The 22,133-nt window shown below is 34.4% G+C and overlaps 3 protein-coding genes across 5 annotated transcripts; 2 read left to right on the plus strand and 1 right to left on the minus strand.

Moving 5' to 3' along the window:
* Positions 1 to 285: 285 nt before the first annotated feature.
* Positions 286 to 16,936, minus strand: LOC132545623 (transmembrane protein 232-like). 3 transcript variants are annotated; one of them, XM_060209319.1, is made up of 16 exons: positions 16,919 to 16,936; positions 14,378 to 14,535; positions 13,564 to 13,678; positions 13,280 to 13,385; positions 12,782 to 12,939; positions 11,949 to 12,048; positions 11,230 to 11,402; positions 10,585 to 10,817; positions 9,963 to 10,111; positions 9,438 to 9,452; positions 6,236 to 6,684; positions 5,647 to 5,884; positions 2,728 to 2,909; positions 2,222 to 2,442; positions 1,699 to 1,792; positions 286 to 1,370 (listed from the first exon to the last, which is right to left on the minus strand). In XM_060209319.1, the coding sequence occupies exons 2-16, from the start codon at positions 14,512 to 14,514 to the stop codon at positions 1,197 to 1,199; spliced, it is 2,544 nt and encodes an 847-aa protein (XP_060065302.1). In that variant the 5' UTR covers positions 14,515 to 14,535; positions 16,919 to 16,936; the 3' UTR covers positions 286 to 1,196. The 3 variants fall into 3 exon arrangements, with proteins under 3 accessions (XP_060065302.1, XP_060065301.1, XP_060065303.1); XM_060209318.1 differs by lacking the exon at positions 16,919 to 16,936 and adding an exon at positions 16,462 to 16,534; XM_060209320.1 differs by lacking the exons at positions 9,438 to 9,452; positions 16,919 to 16,936 and adding an exon at positions 16,462 to 16,534.
* Positions 3,922 to 4,619, plus strand: LOC132545470 (uncharacterized). The gene is made up of 2 exons (XM_060209151.1): positions 3,922 to 4,105; positions 4,318 to 4,619. Exons 1-2 carry the CDS (start codon positions 4,015 to 4,017, stop codon positions 4,617 to 4,619), a joined length of 393 nt encoding a protein of 130 aa, XP_060065134.1. The 5' UTR covers positions 3,922 to 4,014.
* On the plus strand, positions 16,620 to 20,425 carry LOC132545624 (complex III assembly factor LYRM7-like). Its single transcript, XM_060209322.1, has 5 exons — positions 16,620 to 16,643; positions 18,436 to 18,508; positions 19,019 to 19,089; positions 19,400 to 19,481; positions 19,804 to 20,425. The coding sequence occupies exons 1-5, from the start codon at positions 16,620 to 16,622 to the stop codon at positions 19,956 to 19,958; spliced, it is 405 nt and encodes a 134-aa protein (XP_060065305.1). The 3' UTR covers positions 19,959 to 20,425.
* Positions 20,426 to 22,133: the final 1,708 nt, after the last annotated feature.

The following is a 22,133-nucleotide window of genomic DNA, read 5'->3' on the forward strand; positions in this document are numbered from 1 at the left end:
TTTCCATGTATGTGAAACATTTTTCACTTTTACCAATGATAAACTAAAATATTGTATTCAGTGTAGTCTCGCAACAGGTTTTCTGTAACACTTGTGATTTACTAACATACAGTACATATAATTAGACCATAATCTCTTCAGAAATAGTAAAGGTGATTGTAGGAATCAAATACCTTTGATCCTTAAAGTATGTATTTTGTATGGAAAAGAAAAGATTCCAGCTTCACAGTGCAACACAAAAATCATATGAATATGAGAACAATTTATTTCTAAATACACACCACTTTTGGCAAAATATGATTGATATAGATTAAAGCAAAAAAAAATATATAGCAGTTGTTGCTTTAAATAAAACTTTAAAGATATCATGTGTCTTTATATCACTTTATGGCAATATCATGAACATGTTCATAACAGCTGTATCTTCTGTTTGCATAAATTTATACACTTTCGTATAATAGTTAAGACACTTAACATAATAAATTAAAACCTGAAATGAGTTTATGATATGAAATAACAAAATAAATAAAGTATCACAGTTAGGTTATAAATCTTTTCATTTGCAAATACCAAAACTTGAATTGTCATTAACTGTTTATGTATCAGGATCAGCGACAAGTTAAGTGATAGAATTATATCTCAAGTCCAGGCAAGTTACCAGTAGTATCCAAACCTGTCTATTTTCAAAATGGCTACATGAATGCAAATCTATGAAACAGTCTGATTCAGTAGAGGGATAAGTTATAGATAACTAGTCCAGAAGAGGTACCAGTGGACACAATACTGGGACAGGAAACTTCATGCAAGGCTCTAGTGACACAGGCTGAATATGACAACATACCAATGGAGGAATTTCCTTAACAGCTAGCACAAGCTGCAGAGACAGTCCTATTGTGTCCATATAGATATCCTTAGACCTAATAAGTATCACACACTGACCACGTGGAGAGGCATGTAAGATGGACATCTCTGGCTATACAGTCATACACGTGTCCTGCTGATGTGTCCTCAGTAGCACTTGTCTAAATACAATAAAAAGGATCCACAAAGACATACTGCCCACATTAATTAACTGACTGGCTATCTAAACGAGATAATAAAGCAGTGTTTGGTTGTGGCTATAGAACTGAGGCTGGCCTGTACATCTAATTTGATAATACTGCAACTGTCCACTGTCCAGAGCATGCATGTCCAGTCTACATGTCTGGAGAGCTGACTAATACTGGACTAGGTTTGTTGTTTGCCAGTTTCTTTGCACGTGTCTGTGCTATATATCGCTGCCTTTCTTCCTCTGCTTTGTTCTTAGCCTCCAGATCTCGCTGTCTCTGTCGCTCCTCCTCCTCCATCTCCATCTGAAGCTCCTTCCGCCACTGTCACGAAACATTACAAGATAGTAAACACAACACTGGATGACCAAATGGTGATCTTCTTTTCCCACAAACAGATAGCACTGAGTAATTTGAACATTTACAGTTTAATATTATTTATATTAACAGTATTATAGTATAAATGATTGCCCAAGCTTGTTAAGTTTACACTGTCTTTCAGGTGTGTACAAACTTTACTTTAAACCATAGGATTAACTGACCAATCATCACTGACCAATATTATAGGGTATATACTTTTTGTAAACATTTCTTTTTCTGTCTTGATATAGATACTTGATCAAAGAGTAAAACTTATAATTATGAAGCTAACCTGATCTTCTACAATCCTTCTCAAATCAAAGCTGGTCCTCTTTTTAAAGTCTATGGGAGGTTCATACAGGGCAGTAGCTAGCATGATCTCCTCTCTGGTAACACAAAACATAGATTATTTACAGTGATTATAAAAATATGATTTTAGCAGAGTTTTGCTAAAAAAAAAAAAGATTTTTTTTTTAATCTAATGAGGAAAATTACTTATAGAGAGGGAGTGATCATGATACAAGTTTGATCAACTTAATTAACTACTTGGCCCAGATGCACACTGCTTGTAAGGGCCTTAAAAGTGGTTAATGATAAATGACTTTAACTATTGATCATTTCCAACTTCACTGCAAATAACACCTATAGCAGTAAGATTAAATCCACTATCATGAAAATTTTTCTCACCAATTACATATGAATAATTAAACAATTTCTATCTGTTTTCTGAGCTTGATTCAGAATGTAAGAAATTGACAGAAGGATCATTCTTTTAGGAATTCTGATAGTCACAATACCTAGACAACAAAACTTACTTAAGAGATGTCCTGTTGGGAACAGTCTTTCTTGGGGAGAGGTCCTGTTTGAATTTGAAAGGTGGGGATGAGGCCTTGGGCTTAGGCACAAAGTGATCTACAGGAGGGGGCAGTGGAGGTAGGTAAATATTGGAGAGCCCAGCAGCCATCTTGGATCCTATCATAACCGGCTGGGTTTGTGATGCAAATTTCTCAAACATTTGCTCTATATCAGTATGAACCTATAATGAATATAAAGTATCAGTTAAAAATTTCATGTATTCCACAAATTTTGTAGAAATATGAGAATATTACAAGCTTGATTTCAAATATATATTCTTTCTTTTCTAGTTTTTGCTTCAAAGGTCCCCTTCATAATAAAACTGGGACAGCAAAATAGTGTTATCTCAAAAAAATGCTGTCTAGATTTTATGTAACTAAATTCTGTATTAATTTTTTTCATACTTGATTTAGACGAGCCATTGCAGTGTAGCATACTTGTACATATAATGATGTGATCAACTGACCTGACCAACTTTGAGTGCCTCTAAGACTCGGTCATCCTTCTCATGAGAGTGGGCCTTCAGGAGGATGTTCCATGCAGCAGTTTTCATTCCTTCTTTATTCTTATCTGCACCAAGACAACGCACAATTTTCACCAGAGACTGTATTGCTCCATAGCGTATTCTCCAGCTCCAGTCGTTCGGCCCTTCAAGGAAAATGGTTTATGATAATTTACTTCATGTTCATTTTTTATTGCCCACATAACTCTTTTCTGTTTTGAAAGTAATATTTTTGGAGATTTTTATACTATTTTCACTTAATCATTAAAAAACAAATATAAAACAGCAGTGACATATAAGATTCTTTCTAATATCTAAAGTCCTTTGGCACATGTATTTCTATTTTGGCATTAGGATGGGTTATATGTTGCAGGAAAGAATGAATATGATGATTCTTTGTTTTTGTTATAACATCATAAAACTATTTAACTTTTCCATATCCCTTGTTAAATAACAAAGATAGTTTAATTGATACTTTACACAATGAATTGTTGTTCTATTGTTCTTGTTAATTACAAAGAAGAATTTAGATAAACATCAAACTAAATGGTAATATGGTAAAGATATTTCTTTAAAACTGTTTTAATTACATAGAAATAGTTGCATAATCTATTAATTTCATATTGAATAAAATTGATTGTTTATCTCAACCTAATCTATTGATGTTTTTTTCTATTTTTATGAAAAATGAACAACACAATTTCAAATTTTGTAAATATCAATAAATTTCAGTTTTTTTTATATAAAGGAAAAATGATTAAAATTAAAATGAATTTTATTTGTTTTAAAAACATAATGAATAAAAATGAATATTTTCAATAACAGAACACTTGTGTTTTTGTTTTATTAGCCTTTACCTAAACAAAAAGCAAGGTGTGAAATTCACAGGTAGGTAATTAATGATTAGACAAAGAGGAAGTAAGGCTTCAATGATCACACCTCTACCTGATCTACCACTGGCCCTTTGATCTAACTAGAATGTAACAACACTGTATTTTTATAAAAGGATTAACTTATAATTAGTATAGTGGCTTCATTTGTCTGTCCTCACATACTAATAACAACTCAATAATTAGACCATCTTCTAACAGTGGATGTCCTCAGAAAATGAGATATAGTGAGATTGGAGCTGCTCAAAGCTACTCAAATTAAAATACCACCCTGATAAAACTGGGAGAATTTCCTGTAGTTAATCACATTGATCTAATACCTTCACCAAGAACCTTTCAAGCACCTGACAAATTTGCGACCATGGACCATAAAGACATTGCTTGTCTAGCCCTGGAGTTAAGGACATTACTGGTTGCTCACGATAAGGCTTTCACACAGATCCAACTCATAGGTAGGTAAACAGTATATATAGGTATCATGTGACTAGTACAATATGTAAATCGAGTGACAAATAAAGAATATATCATAAGATAGGTATTGTAACACAGATCATAAACAAGTACACATTTATCCAAACGAGGACAATTTGTTTCATCTATACTGACCCAAAGTGTTGAACAAATGTTGATTACACTTTTTCACATTCTTTTTTCAATTTTTCAGATATCAAGCTCAGTGATCTTGAAGTGAAGGTGTTATCTGCCCATGCAGAGGGACAGCAGGGCCTTCAACTACACCTCCTCAACAGGAAGTCTGTCATAGAGGGAGTGAGACATGCTTTCCATCAGTACCGTGTTGACAAATGGAACCAGATTCGTACTTTATCCAAACTGATCATTGATACCCTTGCTATAGATGGTACAATGTTGCCACTCCCCCCACAACCTGATCACCAACAGACTGAGGAAGATGACTTGACCACTACACTGACCATTGCTTACTCTGTGTTCTCTAGGGGTCTGTGATTCAGATGGCGATCATATGACCCTTGTCTACTCTGTGTTCTCCGAGACTCTGTGACAGCGCAAGTCCAGCTTATTCTGTGTTGTTGGAGACTGATGGTCAGTCATGTTATGGTGACTTGTTGTAACAATGACTTTAGGATATGATTATATAGTGCACTAACATTCAAATGCTGATTCAGTCTAGCTGATCTATAGTTGTAAATTATTAGTGACCTGCTGTGTACTTCTTAAGGTTTTATACCTACATGTGATGTATACATAGACTAGTGCTTACAGATCTGTTACTGAAACACCTGTTTCAATTATTTTCTGTACTATAATCACTATTTTAATAAAAAAATGTCAAAAACTCTATGTCCTTTGTCAAATTGTTTTTAAATGAAAATGGTTATAATTCTATGCAGGTACATGTATGAGTAAAATACTGACTAAAATCCTTAAACTGGGCACCATCTTATAGACAACCCAACACATTGGTAATTCAAAATAACTGTAAATGACTACAAAGCAATGACAACTTCACAGGGCAGAAATTATTGAGTACATTATTCCATATGCTGTCAGTAATGACAACAGCAGAAGAATAAGAGAAGACTAGAATAAACAAGATGGATGTGATTACTGACGATTTTGTCTAGAAATCATCATATCACATATGCCCTTTACAGACAGGAGAAATCAACATTGACTGTCTGGGTTATCATAACTTTATCATTGTTAATTTTGAAGATAGTATAGCACAATAAAAGCCTAGGTACAAAATATCTAAGAAGTAATCAAAAGTATCAATATATGATCGTGAAATCAGTGTAGAGTTGTTCAGTTATACATCTGGCTAAGCTCTGACTATACCAGACACTGTTCAATCCCGACATTACTTGTCTGATCCAGGTAATCCGACAATGATTACCATTATTTAGTAGACAATGCTCTGTAAACTGGTCAAATCACATGACAACAGGGGTTAAGACAGAATGCATAATTTATATACTTCTAAATAACATTTAAACAAAAAACAAAATCTCACCACCATCCCTGACTTCATTGGTAGCATGGAAGAAAGCCAGATCTAACAGTCCACTACTTTTCAGTGGTAAATTGTGGACATGGTATCTAACTGGATTAGTCACATCCTTATTGTTTCCAATAAGAGCCATTTTCTGAATGTTAGCATTAGCTCCATACAGACAAATGTCTGCTAGGATGTCTGTATAGGTGATGGCCACCTCCCAGTGCCAACCATTTAGACCAGGGGTGTCCGACATCTGAAGAAGAAAGGAAAAAGCATTGGCTAGGGGTTTTTAAGTTACAAATACTCAAATGTTAATGTCCAATTAATACACAGAGCTTGTCTGTACACAATTTGTCTTGATTTACAAAAACTGACCTGATGATTACTATTTCCTGTATCTAGGTCATGTAATGTGTCTAACACAAATTCATATTTCAGACTCTGTTCACTTACCGGTAGTACGTGCATGTAAGGACTATCAACCTACTGGTAGGTCTTTTTATGTAGGGACTGTAAACTTACTGGTAGGTTTGTAGAGGTAAGAACTGGGACTATTAACTTACTGGTAGGTCTGTAGATGTTAGAACTGGGACTATTAACTTACTGGTAGGTTCGTGTAGGTTGGGACAGAGCTAGCCTGTGAGTCTCGCCCACTAGCGTCCGATCCTAGCTCCACTCTGAACCCTGTCTGATCACTCTGTTTTGACTGTCTAGTGTGTGGGTCTATCACATGATCTGATTCTCTTGAATACTTCTTCTCCTTCTTCTTGCCTTTACCATTACTGTCAGCAAAAGACACCTCTCTCTGTGGACCCTTCACTGGTGACGTAGATGTGTTTTCCTTCAAGGCAGATTTAAGTTTATTATCAAATTTCTCAAGGTTTTCTCTGCTTAGTTTGGCTTCTCTTTGGTCGGGAGTAAGTTTATTGGTCAATCTTGAGTCCCGGTCCTCATCACTTCGCTCATAGATGTCACTGAGAGTTGGTTTAGAACTGAGGTAGCTCTCATCCCCACGGTGAGATTCATCACCATCACTAGAAACACTGTATATATCTGTGGATAAAAACAAAGTCAAAAGTTAAGTATATAAAACAGCTGATAGCAAGAGTCAGGGTAAACTAGGAAAAGCCATGTCAATTTGCTTTTATCTGTATAGGGATGATAATGATATCAACACTGATATACCATATATTAAGTTTCACTTCAAACAAAATGCATTGGAATTGCCAGAATGATAATATTACATCAAAATCATTGATTGTTATATATGAATTTAACTTATTTTTCATTGTACAGATTTACAAATACACATATGTTTCTTTAGATCAGTATAAATATATTTCAGTTACACACTCAAAGTGACTTTGTAAAATGTAAACCAATATTCCATGTTAGTCATAAATTATTTTAATAACAACATATAATTTTCTATATGGTTAGCTACACTCAAATCTGGTGAGTATATTTAACACCATAGAAAGTAGGATGAAAACACCTGATTAAAGTCTGTAATTCTAGAACTAATCAACAGTTATCATATGACTAATCATGATTATTGTTATACCCATATATCATATTTTTCCTAATTATTTTATGATATATATATATTATCTCTGATCTAGTACATAATACTAGTAAAGTGAAACCACTCATGTCTAACTTATAAACTATGATGTAACAATGGAAATAATAGATAATATAAATCCAGGATGAATTCAGGAGTGACATAGACATAAAAACATGTTTCAGCCTTTTTCACAATAAAGATTTTGATCATGTGATAAATAAATTTATTTATTTGTTCCTATTTGAGTTCATGAATCCCATCACAGTTATTTACTTTACATTTTAGCTTATCATGTTTTTGCTAAAATGAATTATCTGTCAGACTTGTTTGAAACTTTAAATGTAAGATCCTATTTGTACTCTGAACAAATGTTAATATATCAGAAGAACAGCCAATGTTGCTGCTTCTATATAGGTAGTGAATCAATGGGTCCTACTACTGTCAAAAAAATGTTAGTATTCTTTCCCAGAATATATACATATATATTGAAGTATGGTAGCATGATTTGATGTATACCTTTGTTGGGTTCCCATGAAGCTAAATACAGAGATGTAGAGGATCTCATTAAAACTGATAATAATCTTTATACATCCCTGGTAGATATCAACATAATTACTGATTTATATAATAACATGTAGTTTAAGAAATACACAACCAATCTATCTGTAAAATACACACACTGTTCTAATGACATTCAACTAAATGTGAAGGATTGTATAATAAGTATGTGCAAAATGATATTAACTAAGAAAATGACAGACATTAAAACACTAGGAAAAATAATACAGACATGCTGGGAAGGATTTCATTCTCTGTTTGAGAGATATTTGATAGAAGGTCCTTGTCACATATATCAATTTCATATATTTGTTTTCATTAATTTTATATATATTACAAGTATTATTATTGCTAATTCAGTATTGAATTTTAAATGTGAATCAGATTACTGTAATAACTTGTTTGTCAGATACACCAATTATAACACTGAATTATATTAAACATTTAAGTAACAAGCTTATCAAATAATAAAACGTGCGAAATAATAGTATGGCATAAAAATGCTAATATACAGTTTTACTGGAACTTAGAATGCTAAATCAGAACTTCAAATAGATAGAACTGGATGTTCATTTTTATTCTCTACCATTAATATCGAAATCCAATTTTGATATGAAAATATAAAAAAACTATTATAGAAGTATAAAAGTGCAACAGTGTGTCACAGGCAAGGAAGATGTAATATCCATCTTTTCTTCTCATATCTCCCAAACATAGAATGGTGTATAAAACAATGTGGTGTACAACAGTGGGATGTACAGGAGTGCCAGGAAGTGTGGTGTACATAACAGGGATGTACAGGTGTGCCAGGAAGTATGGTGTACAACAGTAGGATGTCCAGGAGTGCCAGGAAGTGTGGTGTACAACAGTGAGATGTACAGGAGTGCCAGGAAGTGTGGTGTACAACAGTGAGATGTACATGAGTGCCAGGAAGTGTGGTGTACATAACAGGGATGTACAGGTGTGCCAGGAAGTATGGTGTACATAAGTGAGATGTAAGGTAGTGCCAAGAAGTGTGGTGTACAACAGTGGGATGTACAGGAGTGCCAGGAAGTGTGGTGTACATAAGTGAGATGTAAGGTAGTGCCAAGAAGTATGGTGTACATAAGAGAGATGTACAGGTGTGCCAGGAAGTATGGTGTACAACAGAAGGATGTAAGACAGTGCCAGGAAGTGTGGTGTACATATGAGAGATGTACAGGTGTGCCAGGAAGTATATGGTGTACGATAGTGGGATGTAAGGTAGTGCCAGGAAGTGTGGTGTACATAAGTAAGATGTAAGGTAGTGCCAAGAAGTGTGGTGTACAACAGTGGGATGTACAGGAGTGCCAGGAAGTGTGGTGTACATAAGTAAGATGTAAGGTAGTCCCAGGAAGTGTGGTGTACATAAGTAAGATGTAAGGTAGTGCCAGGAAGTGTGGTGTACATAAGTAAGATGTAAGGTAGTGCCAGGAAGTGTGGTGTACATAAGTGAGATGTACAGGAGTGCCAGGAAGTGTGGTGTACATAAGAGAGATGTACAGGAGTGCCAGGAAGTGTGGTGTACATAAGTAAGATGTACAGGAGTGCCAGGAAGTATGGTGTACATAAGTGGGAAGTACAGGAGTGCCGGGAAGTGTGGTGTACAACAGTGGGATGTATAATAGTGCCAGGAAGTGTGGTGTTGAGCTAATGTTCATACCATCTTTGTCATCAGCTGAACAACAAAACATCACACACAACATTAATCCCATAATAAAACAGAATTTGTACAAAAGGGTATTGATGATTGTATCTCAAACCATTACAAATAATCAAACAATGTCAATGTAATCATGAAAGCGATGATTTCCAAGCAGCAATCATATAGGTTAAAACATTAAGCAGATGAAATTTTACTGACTCAAGTATATAACACATTATGAATTGGCGCTGTGTATAGCTGAAGGTGGCTGCCACATGTAATCATTTTCATATAACATTATAATTCTTCTCTGCTTCAGTTAAACTTGGCAAAAATACGTCAGCATACTTTATGCTGTAAAAACTATATGATTTTTATTCTATTAATAGATAATGTGTTTTATGCATAGTTAGATATGATGTTCTCTAATATTTCAAAATATAAATGATATACCTAAACTGTAAGTCTCCATTACAAACATATCAGAACATAACCTTGGTGAATTTTTTTTCTAATATAAATGAAAGAGTATGTATTAGTCACCTGATCCATCTGTACCGGAGCTTTCCGGAGGTGTACCACCTCGGATCTTTGGTTTGCTACCACGAGCCAGACTGTGTAGGGTCTGCATGGCTGCTATGTCTGTCTTTGCTGCCTCAGCTAATATTTTCAGAGCAATCATAGTGTCTATCCTGAGAGAAAAAAATCAAAAACTCCACATCTTATTTCCAATATCAAACAGAAATTCATTACTGATCAATGATAGCTGTATTACAGTGACTTTTATAAACTAGTAGTGTAAATAACTGTTACAAAAGTTCAATAATAGTAAAGCAAGTTAAAGTTAGTCATGTCTAGATTTTGGTGCATATTGGACATTACGAATTACTCTCATACAAAGAGTTCATGTTAAAGTGGTTATGATAAGTGATTATACAAATAACAGGTATTTTACATGATAAAGATTTAAGTAAAGTGCATGTGACTTCATATCATTTGCTTGCATTGTGGCTAAACTCTGAGTAAGCCTCTCTAATCCTGGAAGAGTGTAGCGAAGGGGCATATTTCCAAAAAGGGGGTATATTTGTGGCAAATACAACATGAGTAAGTATAAAGTGAATGATATTTTGATATTAATGTACAATATAACTACAGCATTACTGACCAGTTTTCATTGGAAAGCCCCATGCCACAGTGAGCAAGGGCTCTGAGAGCCTCCCCTAGACCTCCTCCTAAATGGTTTGTACAACGCCACACATCCAAAGCATGCCAGAGTGTGGGGCTGAGGTCATGGACACTGCTACTGATGGCTCCACTGTGTGCAGAGAAGCTGGTGTTATCCCTCGTGTCAGCTTTGGTACTCTCATTACCCACAAATGATGCATCCCGACTCAAAGGCTGTAAGGGAGGTAAAGTCAGATCATGTCAAATTTGGTTTATACTAAACAAACAAAGGAGAAATTGAAAGTCAACCATACATAACATTCATAAACTGTCATGGATTTCACCATAAAACAAAACCAATCCAGAGGATAGAATCTATTTCATTGGAAAATGAATGGGGAAGAGACTCTATTGTATAGAGAAAACACTAAATTTCCTTTACAACTGCAAGTTCATATTTGTTAAAATGCATTCTACCATCTTTTGGTCTTTCATTAGAGATACTAATAATCCATTTTTCTGTAACAAGCTTAATGTCTTACTTTGAGTCAGAGTTAATGTTGTGGTTCCCTTGGCCTATAAAAGGCTAATTAAAATATGTAGATCACTGCTAATCAAGACATTTAATAAAAAGATGATAGCATACCCGACTAGGTCTACTCAGAGGGGTGCGAGGTTTAGAAAAGATGTCACCCTCCTTGATCTCTCCTGGCTCCATCTGTGCATCGGCCATGATGATCTTCCCCACAGTGATGATAAATCTTAAGCACAGAAGTGCATTAGGATAGGGGTTGTAAGCCTCCTGGCATTCTCCCAAACCTACAATATACAATAATGGCAAACTCAGACATAGAAACAGTGGAAGCTTTGTATCCAGATAATCTTACAAATTTTCCTAAAAAATTGTAGTATACAGCAGGGAAATGAATCCTAGATCAGTGACATAGGGGCAGTGCTGGGTACAAAGTGAACACCATTTGACACAATCTCTGGTTCTACTACAAGTTTACATTGCACATCTCACATATTTTTCCTTCTCTTAAAAATGGTACCAAATTGACATTAATACCAACCAATGAAATTTCGTATCAAGACAGGGTCTTCTTGTAATAACTTTCTCACTGGACAGCATGCAGGAGGCAAGTTACATGCTTTTAAAAGCAAATGGGGCAGACTAAATGTGTCTTATCAAAGGACACATTCATAAGTGCACAAGTTTGTCTGTGATCTCCACTTTCTGAGAAACACAAACTGTAATTAGAGAGTAGGGATTGTACTGCCCTCTATAAGCTCAGCCAGCTCAGTCCCAAATTCAAACAAGAATACAAATGAACTGTAATACATAGAGATTACCAAGTTACAGACCATCAAGGTAGGTGAACAGTCGACTTTTGAATTCATTCTGTCCCTGAAGTTGTCCAGCCATGTGATGGTAAAACAGCCTAGTGAAGGTCAGCTCACCCATCTGTAAGTAAAGAAATACACTGCTATAGCTACTGTCCATACGCTATGTAACACCCATGTGAAGACAGATTTAAAAGAAAGATATGATTCACTAGGGTGTAGATGAAATATTTCAAGTTAAATTTGGGACTCTGTGATACAAATTATGATACAAGGAAGGGTTATATTGCAATTGTTTCATTTTGAAAGTTATGGCAGAGAACAAATTCTAACAATTATCTTACACACATTATCTATACAATTACCTGTGTTAAAATCTGCTTTATCTCAATCAAATTTAACCTGACATTTATGTTTTGTACATCTTTCATATATCATTTACATAAACAACTTCCAAATTTAATAGAAAAGTTACACAAAGTATTTCCTAAGAAAGCCTGACATAAGTGATAATTAAAAGTAAAGACTGTCATAATGTGGGAATCAGCAAGAAAACTATCTATCCCATGTGGTTTTAAGTTGATTACAAAGTACATGAGATTGGAATGAGAGATTAAACACAAAAATGATTGATTTTCAGAAACATTACCAACAAACTCATGTTTGTGAAACCCACAGTCCTGACACTCATGTGTGAGCATCAAAACCATTGGTTACCAATGATGTTGAAAATGGAGTCCTAGATCTAGAATCCCCTTTTGTTTTGTTGGTGCCAAATTAGGTTATGATTAAAATGATTAAGACAAGTAGGATTTATCACAGAGACTGAATTGTCTACTTCACTTGATACTCACCTTGAGCAGTTTGATTTCTCCTGTTCTGAGATAGGGTTGGTGTACAGAGTCTGTCCTCAGCCAGTATAACATGGTCTCAGCCAGGAAAAACAGAGCTGGGATGTGATACTTCTCAAGTGGGGACTGGTCAAGGGAGATAATCAATACATCCAAACACTCTGTTGGTAAAAATGTATAATGGGATTTAATTACACTAAGTATTTAAAGCAAATTTCATCATACTGTTTTATCAAATGAAGAAAACATTCAAGATTTATATACTGCATTGTATTTAATCAAACATTGTTCATCTACCAGTCATTTATTTCATTATTCACTATCACCAATAGAACTTGATCAATTTCCTCTTCATCTTGTTTTGAATTGCCTATAAATGGATGAAGATGTCTATAGAAGTCATATTGTTACTCCTTGGGTAATTGTGCGAAACACCAAACAGATACAAACATCAGTACCAGTAATGATTTTCCATTGGATCCATATCAAATGTCTACTTACCATCCTGAATCTTGCCTTTACACTGTGCCAGCTGAGCTAACTCTGTCCATGCCATCGGCAGATTGACATGTTGTCCATTTCCTTTATCTCGTAGTCCTGCTCTCCTCTGTAGAAATAGGGATCATTATAGCTAACCAAAATCTTCATGTGGATACAGTATATACATATGGCTCAGTACCACGACAGGGTGTATTCAAGAGCTGAATATTTTTTCTCATTTGTGGTAAGGCATACTTTTAAGTTAGAATGACTGACCTTTATACCGTTAACATAAAATGACTGACCTTTGCCCTTTCTAGCATCTTCTGTGCAGTGGTTTCTAATTGTTGTTTTTCTTCCAATCCTTTAACCTCATTGTATTGTTTGATGAATTCTTCTGTCACTTCCAGTGGATTTCGGCTTGTTAGAATAAGAGAGAAGTTATTTTATAAAAGTTGTAATAGATTACATAATATCAAATGGGCATTTCTGAAGGTAACATCTGTCATTGTGACATGATTGCTTTTTCAATCAATTTATCAAGCATAATTGTTAGAAATAAGATAGATATAGATATCAACCTTACTTTTCAGCTAGAAGCATAAAATATTTAATCTATATTGTTAGAATATTTGTTAAAATTTTTATTGGGAATGGTACTAACTCATACAGTAAGATATAAATTTTAGTGAAAATACATTGTTGGTTTCTTTTTTCCAGTGAGAAATCAGTCACAATCACAAATGCTTCATTTATAATATGCAATAATACACCTAAAAACTGTGTGATGTACCTAAGTAAAAATCTGTGAAAAAATGTATTTTTAGCTTTAGGAATTGTCGTATTGTCGACAGGTAAAATCTATAAATGAGAAAATGAGAAACAAATTAGAAGAATTTACAAGTAAAGGTTTAGCTCATTGTGATGATTTATTCAATTCTTTTCATAGTTATCATTACCGTTATAGAAGCAAATTCTCTCACTTACATTATTGTAAAGGCTGTCTGATTTCACGTAATAAACAGGTAACATAGTCTATAAAGAAAAGTCTTTTTGGGTGATATTAACAAAATTTATCAAATTTGGACAACTGAAATCTTTACAAATCTAACTCTTTACCTTGTCTGTACTACAACTTTCTGGCTCTGGACACTCTGGAGGTAGGTTTGTTTGAGAAGTCTTTCCTGAAGCTCCAGGCGCTGACTATGGGAGATGATCCCAAACTTGTGGGAGATTGGAATTTTTGTGATTGGCATGGTGTCCTGTTAGCTATTTCACTAAAAATGAGACATGTTTTAACAGGTGAAAAAAGTTTCGTGAGATGGTTTAAGATAAGTGTTCTTACACATTTTAGGCAAAAAAAAAAAAAAAAAATGTCTAGTTGATATGATTGAATGTAAGAAAATTTACTGATGAAATCATGGCAAGATAACACATCAATTATGCATAAATGAACCATATTGCTGACAAATAAACTTAACATGTTTTGACATATAATTTCCAAAATCATGATTTATGTTCTGGCTTATTGAGCTACTAGTTTGATTTCGCTTAACTTTGATTTATGTTCACATATTGGTATTTTCTTGATGTTTTTAGTGTCCTGTCAACACATTTAGTACATTTACACTTATACGGGTCATTTTATAGTTCCATCCCAATGAAATGTTATGTTAAAAGTATATTAGGATGGCAGCCTCTTAATCCATTGATTTTTGTATCTTCATCCTCAATAACCAAGGGGTTAAGATCACATTCACTCTCTGTACCCCTGGAACATGTCTTGGTGAAATTGAAGGTTCCATGTGTAACACCCTGTGAACAACATGAAAAGACTAGTTTCTTGAGGTCACATAACCTTATATTGTAATGGCTTTGAAGTTAGATGTCGCTTCTCTGTAATCTTCAAAAATTTTGCCAAAACATGTCCCAGGGGATCAGAGTGCGAAATTGACTGTAACCCCTGGAGTATCCAGGATGGTCAATCTTGGGACAGCTTTACCCGCATAAGTCATCTCTTGCAATCATGTATTGGACATTAAATAATGCAATTCTTAAATGCCAAACATACAGTACAATGAGCCACTGGGAGTCAACTGGCTGCATGGTCCAATTCCCTTATACTCCTCCCACCTTTTCTGTGTCTTGTTCCCACATGGATATTGTAATTACCGATAACATTGTTTACAACTCAAGTTTGGATGTTTTTTGACTAAATGAACACAAGGAATTGTGGTAGGGTCCACTGCATTGGGATTTAGGGAAAGCTTCAAGACTGGATTTTTACCACAAATGCTTTGTTAGATTCTAGATATATGCAAATTTTGTGAAATGAGGTTCTTTGACAAAAGCATAAAAGAACAGAGGAAAATACACATTCCTGCCTAGTACCCTAACAAAAAATGAACTCAGGTCTCCGACATGATAATCCTTTTACACCAGTATAGTTAGCTGGCCAGGTCCAACAATGATATCATGCATATAGCAACAACTGTATTATATTGTTCTGTGATTGTCCAGTGGTATTCTAACTACATTTTTGTAATTCTAATGTCATATATATCGCCATTTTATTACTTATGTGTACATATTAGTAATTTCCAGAAGAGTGCTCTCCAATTTATACGAAATTTATAAAAGAAAGAAAGAAAATGAAGCGCTATATATATAATGCCCATTTATGATCGTAATAAAAACCAGACTACATTTTATCAGTTACCTGTATCACAGTAAAAAAGTAATGTCACTCCGGATGAGATCGGCCATGCGACCTCTAGCTTATCAGTAAAGGAGTCCGGTCTCTATCAATAAAGCTAACGGGAAAACCCTCTATTACCACTAGTACAATCAAAACAACCCGTCACATCTGTCTAAGATAATTATTTTAACACATGCCCAAGGTAAGGCCTCTATTGCCAACCTCCCACGCAGTGATAATTTATTTCATATAGGAGAATGACCAACAATGCATCTTAAATTCAATTTAGGAGCATTGCGATACTTGATTATCCTGTGAACTGGACGTGCGGTTTACCAGTTGTTTACAGGTCAGGTGCACGTAAAATCGAATTTACCGCAATCCTCCTTTATGTTCAGGAGAAGATGACAGGAAACTTATACTACACTTTCAATAAACTATATTACACATCATGTAAAATGAAAATATGAAACGGCGAAACAGAGTTTTGTACATGGCATTTTACCTGTAAAGTTTTGATGCGTAAAAAGTGCATAACACTTAGCAAATTCTCAACCCACGTCCGCCATATTGTTTGTTTCCTTGGATTTTCTTATTTGCGCATGCCTCTGAATCCGGAAGTACACCTGTCTTTCTAAACTACCAACCGAAACACGTGCGGCGATGTCTGTTGCAACCAGATACAGGGTAAGATTTGTTGTCATATATACATGTCCAGATAATACTGTGACATTTTTGCTTAGTATCAAGTATGGTACCTTCTCGCTTACGTTATGAAGTGCATATCAGACCTATTTTTTTTTCCAGCGTACAGACCAAGGTCAGAAAATAAGTTTCATAAATGACCATGAACAACACAGATGCAGAGGTTATCATGTCATGATAGTATTGACCGACGAGGTTGGTACACGTGCTGATACTGTACTGTTGTATTTGTATTAGGAAGTAGTGATGAAAAATACCCTGCACCCGGAAGGCCTCTCTGTCTTTAGCCAGACAATCTACCTCTCGATTAAAGGGCAAATTCCTTTTAACCAACGCTAGTAGTAGTAAGGAGACCAGTACTTTCCAACTCCTCACTTCTACCTTCTTCACAAAGTCTTTTATTCCGAAGACAACAATTCTGGTTCAATATCTCCAAGAGCATCTCAGTCTTCCAGCTTCTACCCTAGGCCTTGTAGTCAAAATTATTCTGATGTTCCGTTGACTTTTTATATCGGTCAGGAGTCCGTGCACATCAGATATAAATACAGATGATAGAATGGCTCAATAATAGAGACTTCTACATTGAAAGTGGTTATCAACACCAAATTGATAACAGGAATGCGTAATGAAAAAAAACATGCACCCGACAGGGTTTGAACTAGTGACCCTTTAGTCTCTAGCCGGACACTCTACCACACAACTAATTTTTTTATGTCAACCTGAAACTGTACAGCAGAAAAGTATAGAGTATGATTGTTGATCAAGCTGTACTTGTAATCGGTTGTGATTTCTCATTTTAAATTAATATTATCACAAAAAAGTAAAATTTGAGTGCACTTTCTTCCCTAATCACCCTGGCTTAATCATATAAACACAAATAACAAAAAAATAGGTCTGCTGCAAAGTAGCCATTTTAAGCTTAGATAGCTTGAGAATTTTATTCACATTGATCAAAGAAAACCAGGTTAATCTATTCAAATTTTATATGTAATATCAATTTGGTTTTAACTTGTTCAGAAGGATCTACAGGATGGGACACCCTAAATTTCAATGTTTGATAAGGAGCCTATATTTCATGAATACCAAATGGATCATTAGGTTTTCCTCACTCCTTGTTTTTTAAATCTATTTCAGATTAGAAACAACTATTGGTAAATGCAAGCAGTAATAGATATATTTCTCAGCTTACATCTGATTTTTAAGTTTTATGAGAAATCAAAAGCTTTTTGCATGCTCCCTTACTTTGTATACCAGATTACCAGATAACAATTTTGGCTGACAGAAATCAGAAATCATTTTTGATGTTCATTTTTTTTTTCATACTACTTGTCTAGTCTGAAGATTTGGTGATGAAATGTCTTTTTACCATATTTATGTAACAGAAAAGGCAACAAGATTAACTGCCAATAATTTTGGGACATTTACCAGGTAGTTCTTTACTTCAATTCCTGTTTTATCATCACACAGGTAAGTATTTATATCAATTCCTGTTTTATCATCACACAGGTAAGTATTTATATCAATTCCTGCACAATACTATAGATCAGTATCAAACCTTGGAACTTTGGCTTACTATGGACTATTGCTGAACCATTGAAGCTGAAAAGTTCTTTCTAGCCATGTCAATCAAAACTCCTATGTTGGACCTAGATTGCTTGACCAGTTGAGCTATGTTAAAAGTTCTCTGTAACCAAGCATAATATTGTGGCTAATACATCATGTACTGGGATTAAAAAAATTAATGCATTTGTTTTATATACTGGTATCATTTCAGGTTTTGCAGTGCTTTCGAAAACTACATAAAACAAAGTATGCTGTCTTCCAAGATGATGATTTTGCAATAAAAGGTATCAACAATTGTAAATGCATGTACTGTATCTTGGATCTGGGAAAATCGTGCACCACAGTTTAAATTTCACCTGTTTTATCCTTTAACAAATGGGACAAAAATAAAAAGGGATTATATTTCAAGGGAATTTGAAACTGAAAAAATGAAAAGTTCAAGTCAAAGATGAAAACAACCTTGAGCAAATGTTTTAGGTATACAGTTTATATAGAATATTTCACATGTTAAATATTGAACAAATACCTTAACATAAATATTTACTTTGATAATCTACAAGTTTTTTTTAACTGATTCGCAAAGTGAGATAAATTACTGATCATGCAGAGTACAAACAGAATATTTCCTGTCGAGAAATTCCAACCTCTTGCATATGATTCAAAGGTAAATTGATGGATCTGAAAGTTATATAAATATTAGATAATATATTTGTAGTATTGGAACTTGTGTTAAATTCTATACATAGTTTATAAATGTGTGGACTGAAGATTTTATCAATAATCTTATGTTTCAGAGACCAGAAAGAGGATCAATGATGAATTCAGAAAGGGAAAAAATGAAACAGATCCAGAAAAGATCGAAGAGGTAATGTCATGATATAAATTATTTATGCGTGTGCTGTCCCTGTTGGTTGCATATTAAATTTACTCATTTCGTATTTATGAATAAGACTGTCATCTCAGAGAGATTTGTAGTTAACAGTGTTATTTGTTCCTGCATTGAAATGAACTTTTAACACAAAAATTCATTCAACACTTTATCCACAATACAGCTGTATTTAAAGGAGGCTACATGGTTTTGTTTTAAAAGTTTGATTAACTAAGATATTGTGTGATATCAAAGTTCTACTTGTAAAACTCCTTTTGATGATCAAATTTGAATTTATTTGTTAAAGCTGATAAAAGTTGCTGAGGATGCTGATTTGATACTCAGGAAAACTGTCATACAAGCCAGACTAGTAGGAGAGAACAGATACAGTGAGTAGATGCGTTGCCGATACAATTTTGCCACATTTTAATGATTTTCTGAAAAATACTACATTGTTCCTTATTCAAACATTGTTCTGATAGCTCCTCTTTTTGATTGGTTGGGAGGTGCTGTACTTATACTCTTGCCTTTCATCAAGGCGTCCGGGTATGGGTCCGTAACCTGCCTGATCATGTGGGTTTTCTTCAGGTATGCAGGTTTCCCTTATCTATATATTGTTGACTTGTTGTTTCTGTTAGTATTACCAGCTCCTGGTTATGTAATATTATGTTGGATTTTATTAGTTAACATTACCTTTACCTTTTCCTTCAGGATTACGGATAACAAAAGATACACACCTTGATGATACTTACCCCTTCGATCCAAATGCCGTTCTTCCTGAACCATTGTCAAAACGAAAAGGGAAACGTGCTCAAAAGACTTGTGAGGAAATTCAAAAAGAACTTGATGAAAAACCACCATCTTGATGATGTTCATGAATGAAATCTTTACATTGAAAAAAGAAAATGTTTTTATTTTACAAAGAATAAGATATGCTTAACAAGCTGGTTGAAAACCGATTAAAGATTTGTATCAAACTTAACCAAATTCAGTATGGCAGATCATCAAGAAACAGCCCTGTGTTGAAGTATGATACCATTATATGTTATCTTTGTGAGTTCTGATGAATGACGTTAAGACTAAAAATCATCTTTTTGTGTCTTAATGACAGTAGGTTTGTTCATATCCAGCATGACCAAATTGTTGTTATTATTTCCTTGAGAAAAGAAGAAATGATTGAATTTTGACAATTTTGATAAGTGTGTTTGTCTACACTATATAAATATTTCCGAAAGGTTATTGCAATTGTATTTAGAATTACTAAGTGTTGAATATTTTGAAGTGAACAAATTCACTAAATGCTTTATATTTATTGTATGTGTAAATATTGACCTGTATCATCTTGTATATCAACATCTTGTCATGAATTTACAATAAAATATTTGTTTGTTTTTTTTTGTCTTTTATCATTTATCAAAGTAAACAAATCTAAGGATCATCAACTGGTGAATGTTTTCTTGAAAAGTAAGTGTTGAATATGAAGGTGTAATGAACCATGTCCTGCCCCGTAGGGACTCAAACTGGAAACCTTTTGCTATCAGAACACACACCATACTATTTGGCTCAAAGGAATCCTGCTAGTCAAGATTGGTAAAGTGACCCGTACTCCCTTTTCCACGAGTCTTATCCCCTGAAGACAACCATAACCCAACTTTATATCTGCAGTGATCAATGCACCAAATCTGTCATAAAACAGAGTTTAAATAAATGTGTTTCACCACTAGTGATGACTAGTAAGGAAACCCGTACTCTTCACTTCCACAATTGCAGGTGGAATGTATATTGTAAGCATAATTAATTTTCTTCCGTTACCACATCTGATTTAGAGGTTAAGCCTCAAATCATATTGACCTTTATATGTAACACAACCTTGACTTTAGGTACTTGCTTGAATGTAATACACAACAGTGTCTGTTTATTGTTCATCCATACATTTCATTAATATGCCTTCTGGAGTCTAAAGTAATGGACCAGCTGAAGGAAAAAAATTAGATTATTAATTTTAATGTGACTGACCTTTGAGGTATCAACCAAAAATGGTTTGCTACACACAACCTTGTCATCATACTTACAGATATGTTATATACCCATATTACTTCTATTTGGTCTACTATCAATGAAAATGGCCTTAAACCTCAGGATAACTTTGAAAATGGACATGGGGACAGCAAATAGGTATACCCTGGAACCTTCTTACCTCTCTGTATTTATTTCTATATAATATCATTGATTTATCTTCACAAAGTTTAAAATCAAGGCCTGAACAATGGATTTGATATCTAACCTCAATGAAGCCTTGACCTACCCACAGTAAGACATTGTAGTCCTGAAATTGAATTTGACCTTGATACCAATCTGACCTTGGACTTGCTGATACTACATAGTTATGCAGTTTTATTTCAAATTATTATCATCAGTGTTTACAACGTTATGGTCTAGACAGCTTCTTGGATGGACTGAAAGAGTGCAAACTATACAACAGTGAAACAAAAGCAAACAACAGTATGCTCAACCAAATTTTTTCCTGCAAGGTGATATTATGTACAAGTAGATATCATTTTTTAAATCATTTTATTTCTTGTAATTCTAATAATAGTGAATTTCTATCAAAGATCACCCATAAAGGATACACATATAATGGCCATGGATAACACACATACTGAACATTCACTTTTCATTGCATGTTTAATGACAAATTCATAGGTCTTTTTATGTCTTTAATGTAGCCTTTCTTACATTTCTCTTCTGTCAGTTTTCCTGGATTTTCTTGACATAGTGCATATGTACTTGTGATATTTCTATTATTATAGCATTGGACAGAGGTTAAATGATTTCAGCTTAAATTATTTCCAGTAGTTGATTCTTTAGAGTTCCAGTTATTTAGTTTTAAAACTGTTTGAAATTCATGAATGTTGATGATGTGAACGTACAAAGGGTATTATACTACAGGCACACTTAAAAAAATATCTTAAAGCCAAGTATTTTGATATTTGTACAATACATGGACAAGTGATATTACTTGACCATGGGGACCTGAATAC

Source organism: Ylistrum balloti, unplaced genomic scaffold, assembly GCF_031769215.1.
Source record: "Ylistrum balloti isolate Yb309-2 unplaced genomic scaffold, AGI_CSIRO_Ybal_v1 Utg369850, whole genome shotgun sequence".
Lineage (NCBI taxonomy): Eukaryota > Metazoa > Mollusca > Bivalvia > Pectinida > Pectinidae > Ylistrum > Ylistrum balloti.

Coding starts and splice junctions, on each gene's coding strand:
- LOC132545470 (XM_060209151.1), top strand. CDS start 4,015: ATGGACCATAAAGACATTGCTTGTCTAGCCCTGGAGTTAAGGACATTA. Junction 4,106..4,317: donor CACACAGATCCAACTCATAG/GTAGGTAAACAG, acceptor TCAATTTTTCAG/ATATCAAGCTCAGTGATCTT.
- LOC132545623 (XM_060209319.1), bottom strand. CDS start 14,514: ATGCCAATCACAAAAATTCCAATCTCCCACAAGTTTGGGATCATCTCC. Junction 2,443..2,727: donor AGGCACTCAAAGTTGGTCAG/GTCAGTTGATCA, acceptor TATTCATTATAG/GTTCATACTGATATAGAGCA. Junction 1,793..2,221: donor CCCAACAGGACATCTCTTAA/GTAAGTTTTGTT, acceptor TTGTGTTACCAG/AGAGGAGATCATGCTAGCTA.
- LOC132545624 (XM_060209322.1), top strand. CDS start 16,620: ATGTCTGTTGCAACCAGATACAGG. Junction 18,509..19,018: donor TGATGATTTTGCAATAAAAG/GTATCAACAATT, acceptor CTTATGTTTCAG/AGACCAGAAAGAGGATCAAT. Junction 19,090..19,399: donor ATCCAGAAAAGATCGAAGAG/GTAATGTCATGA, acceptor TATTTGTTAAAG/CTGATAAAAGTTGCTGAGGA.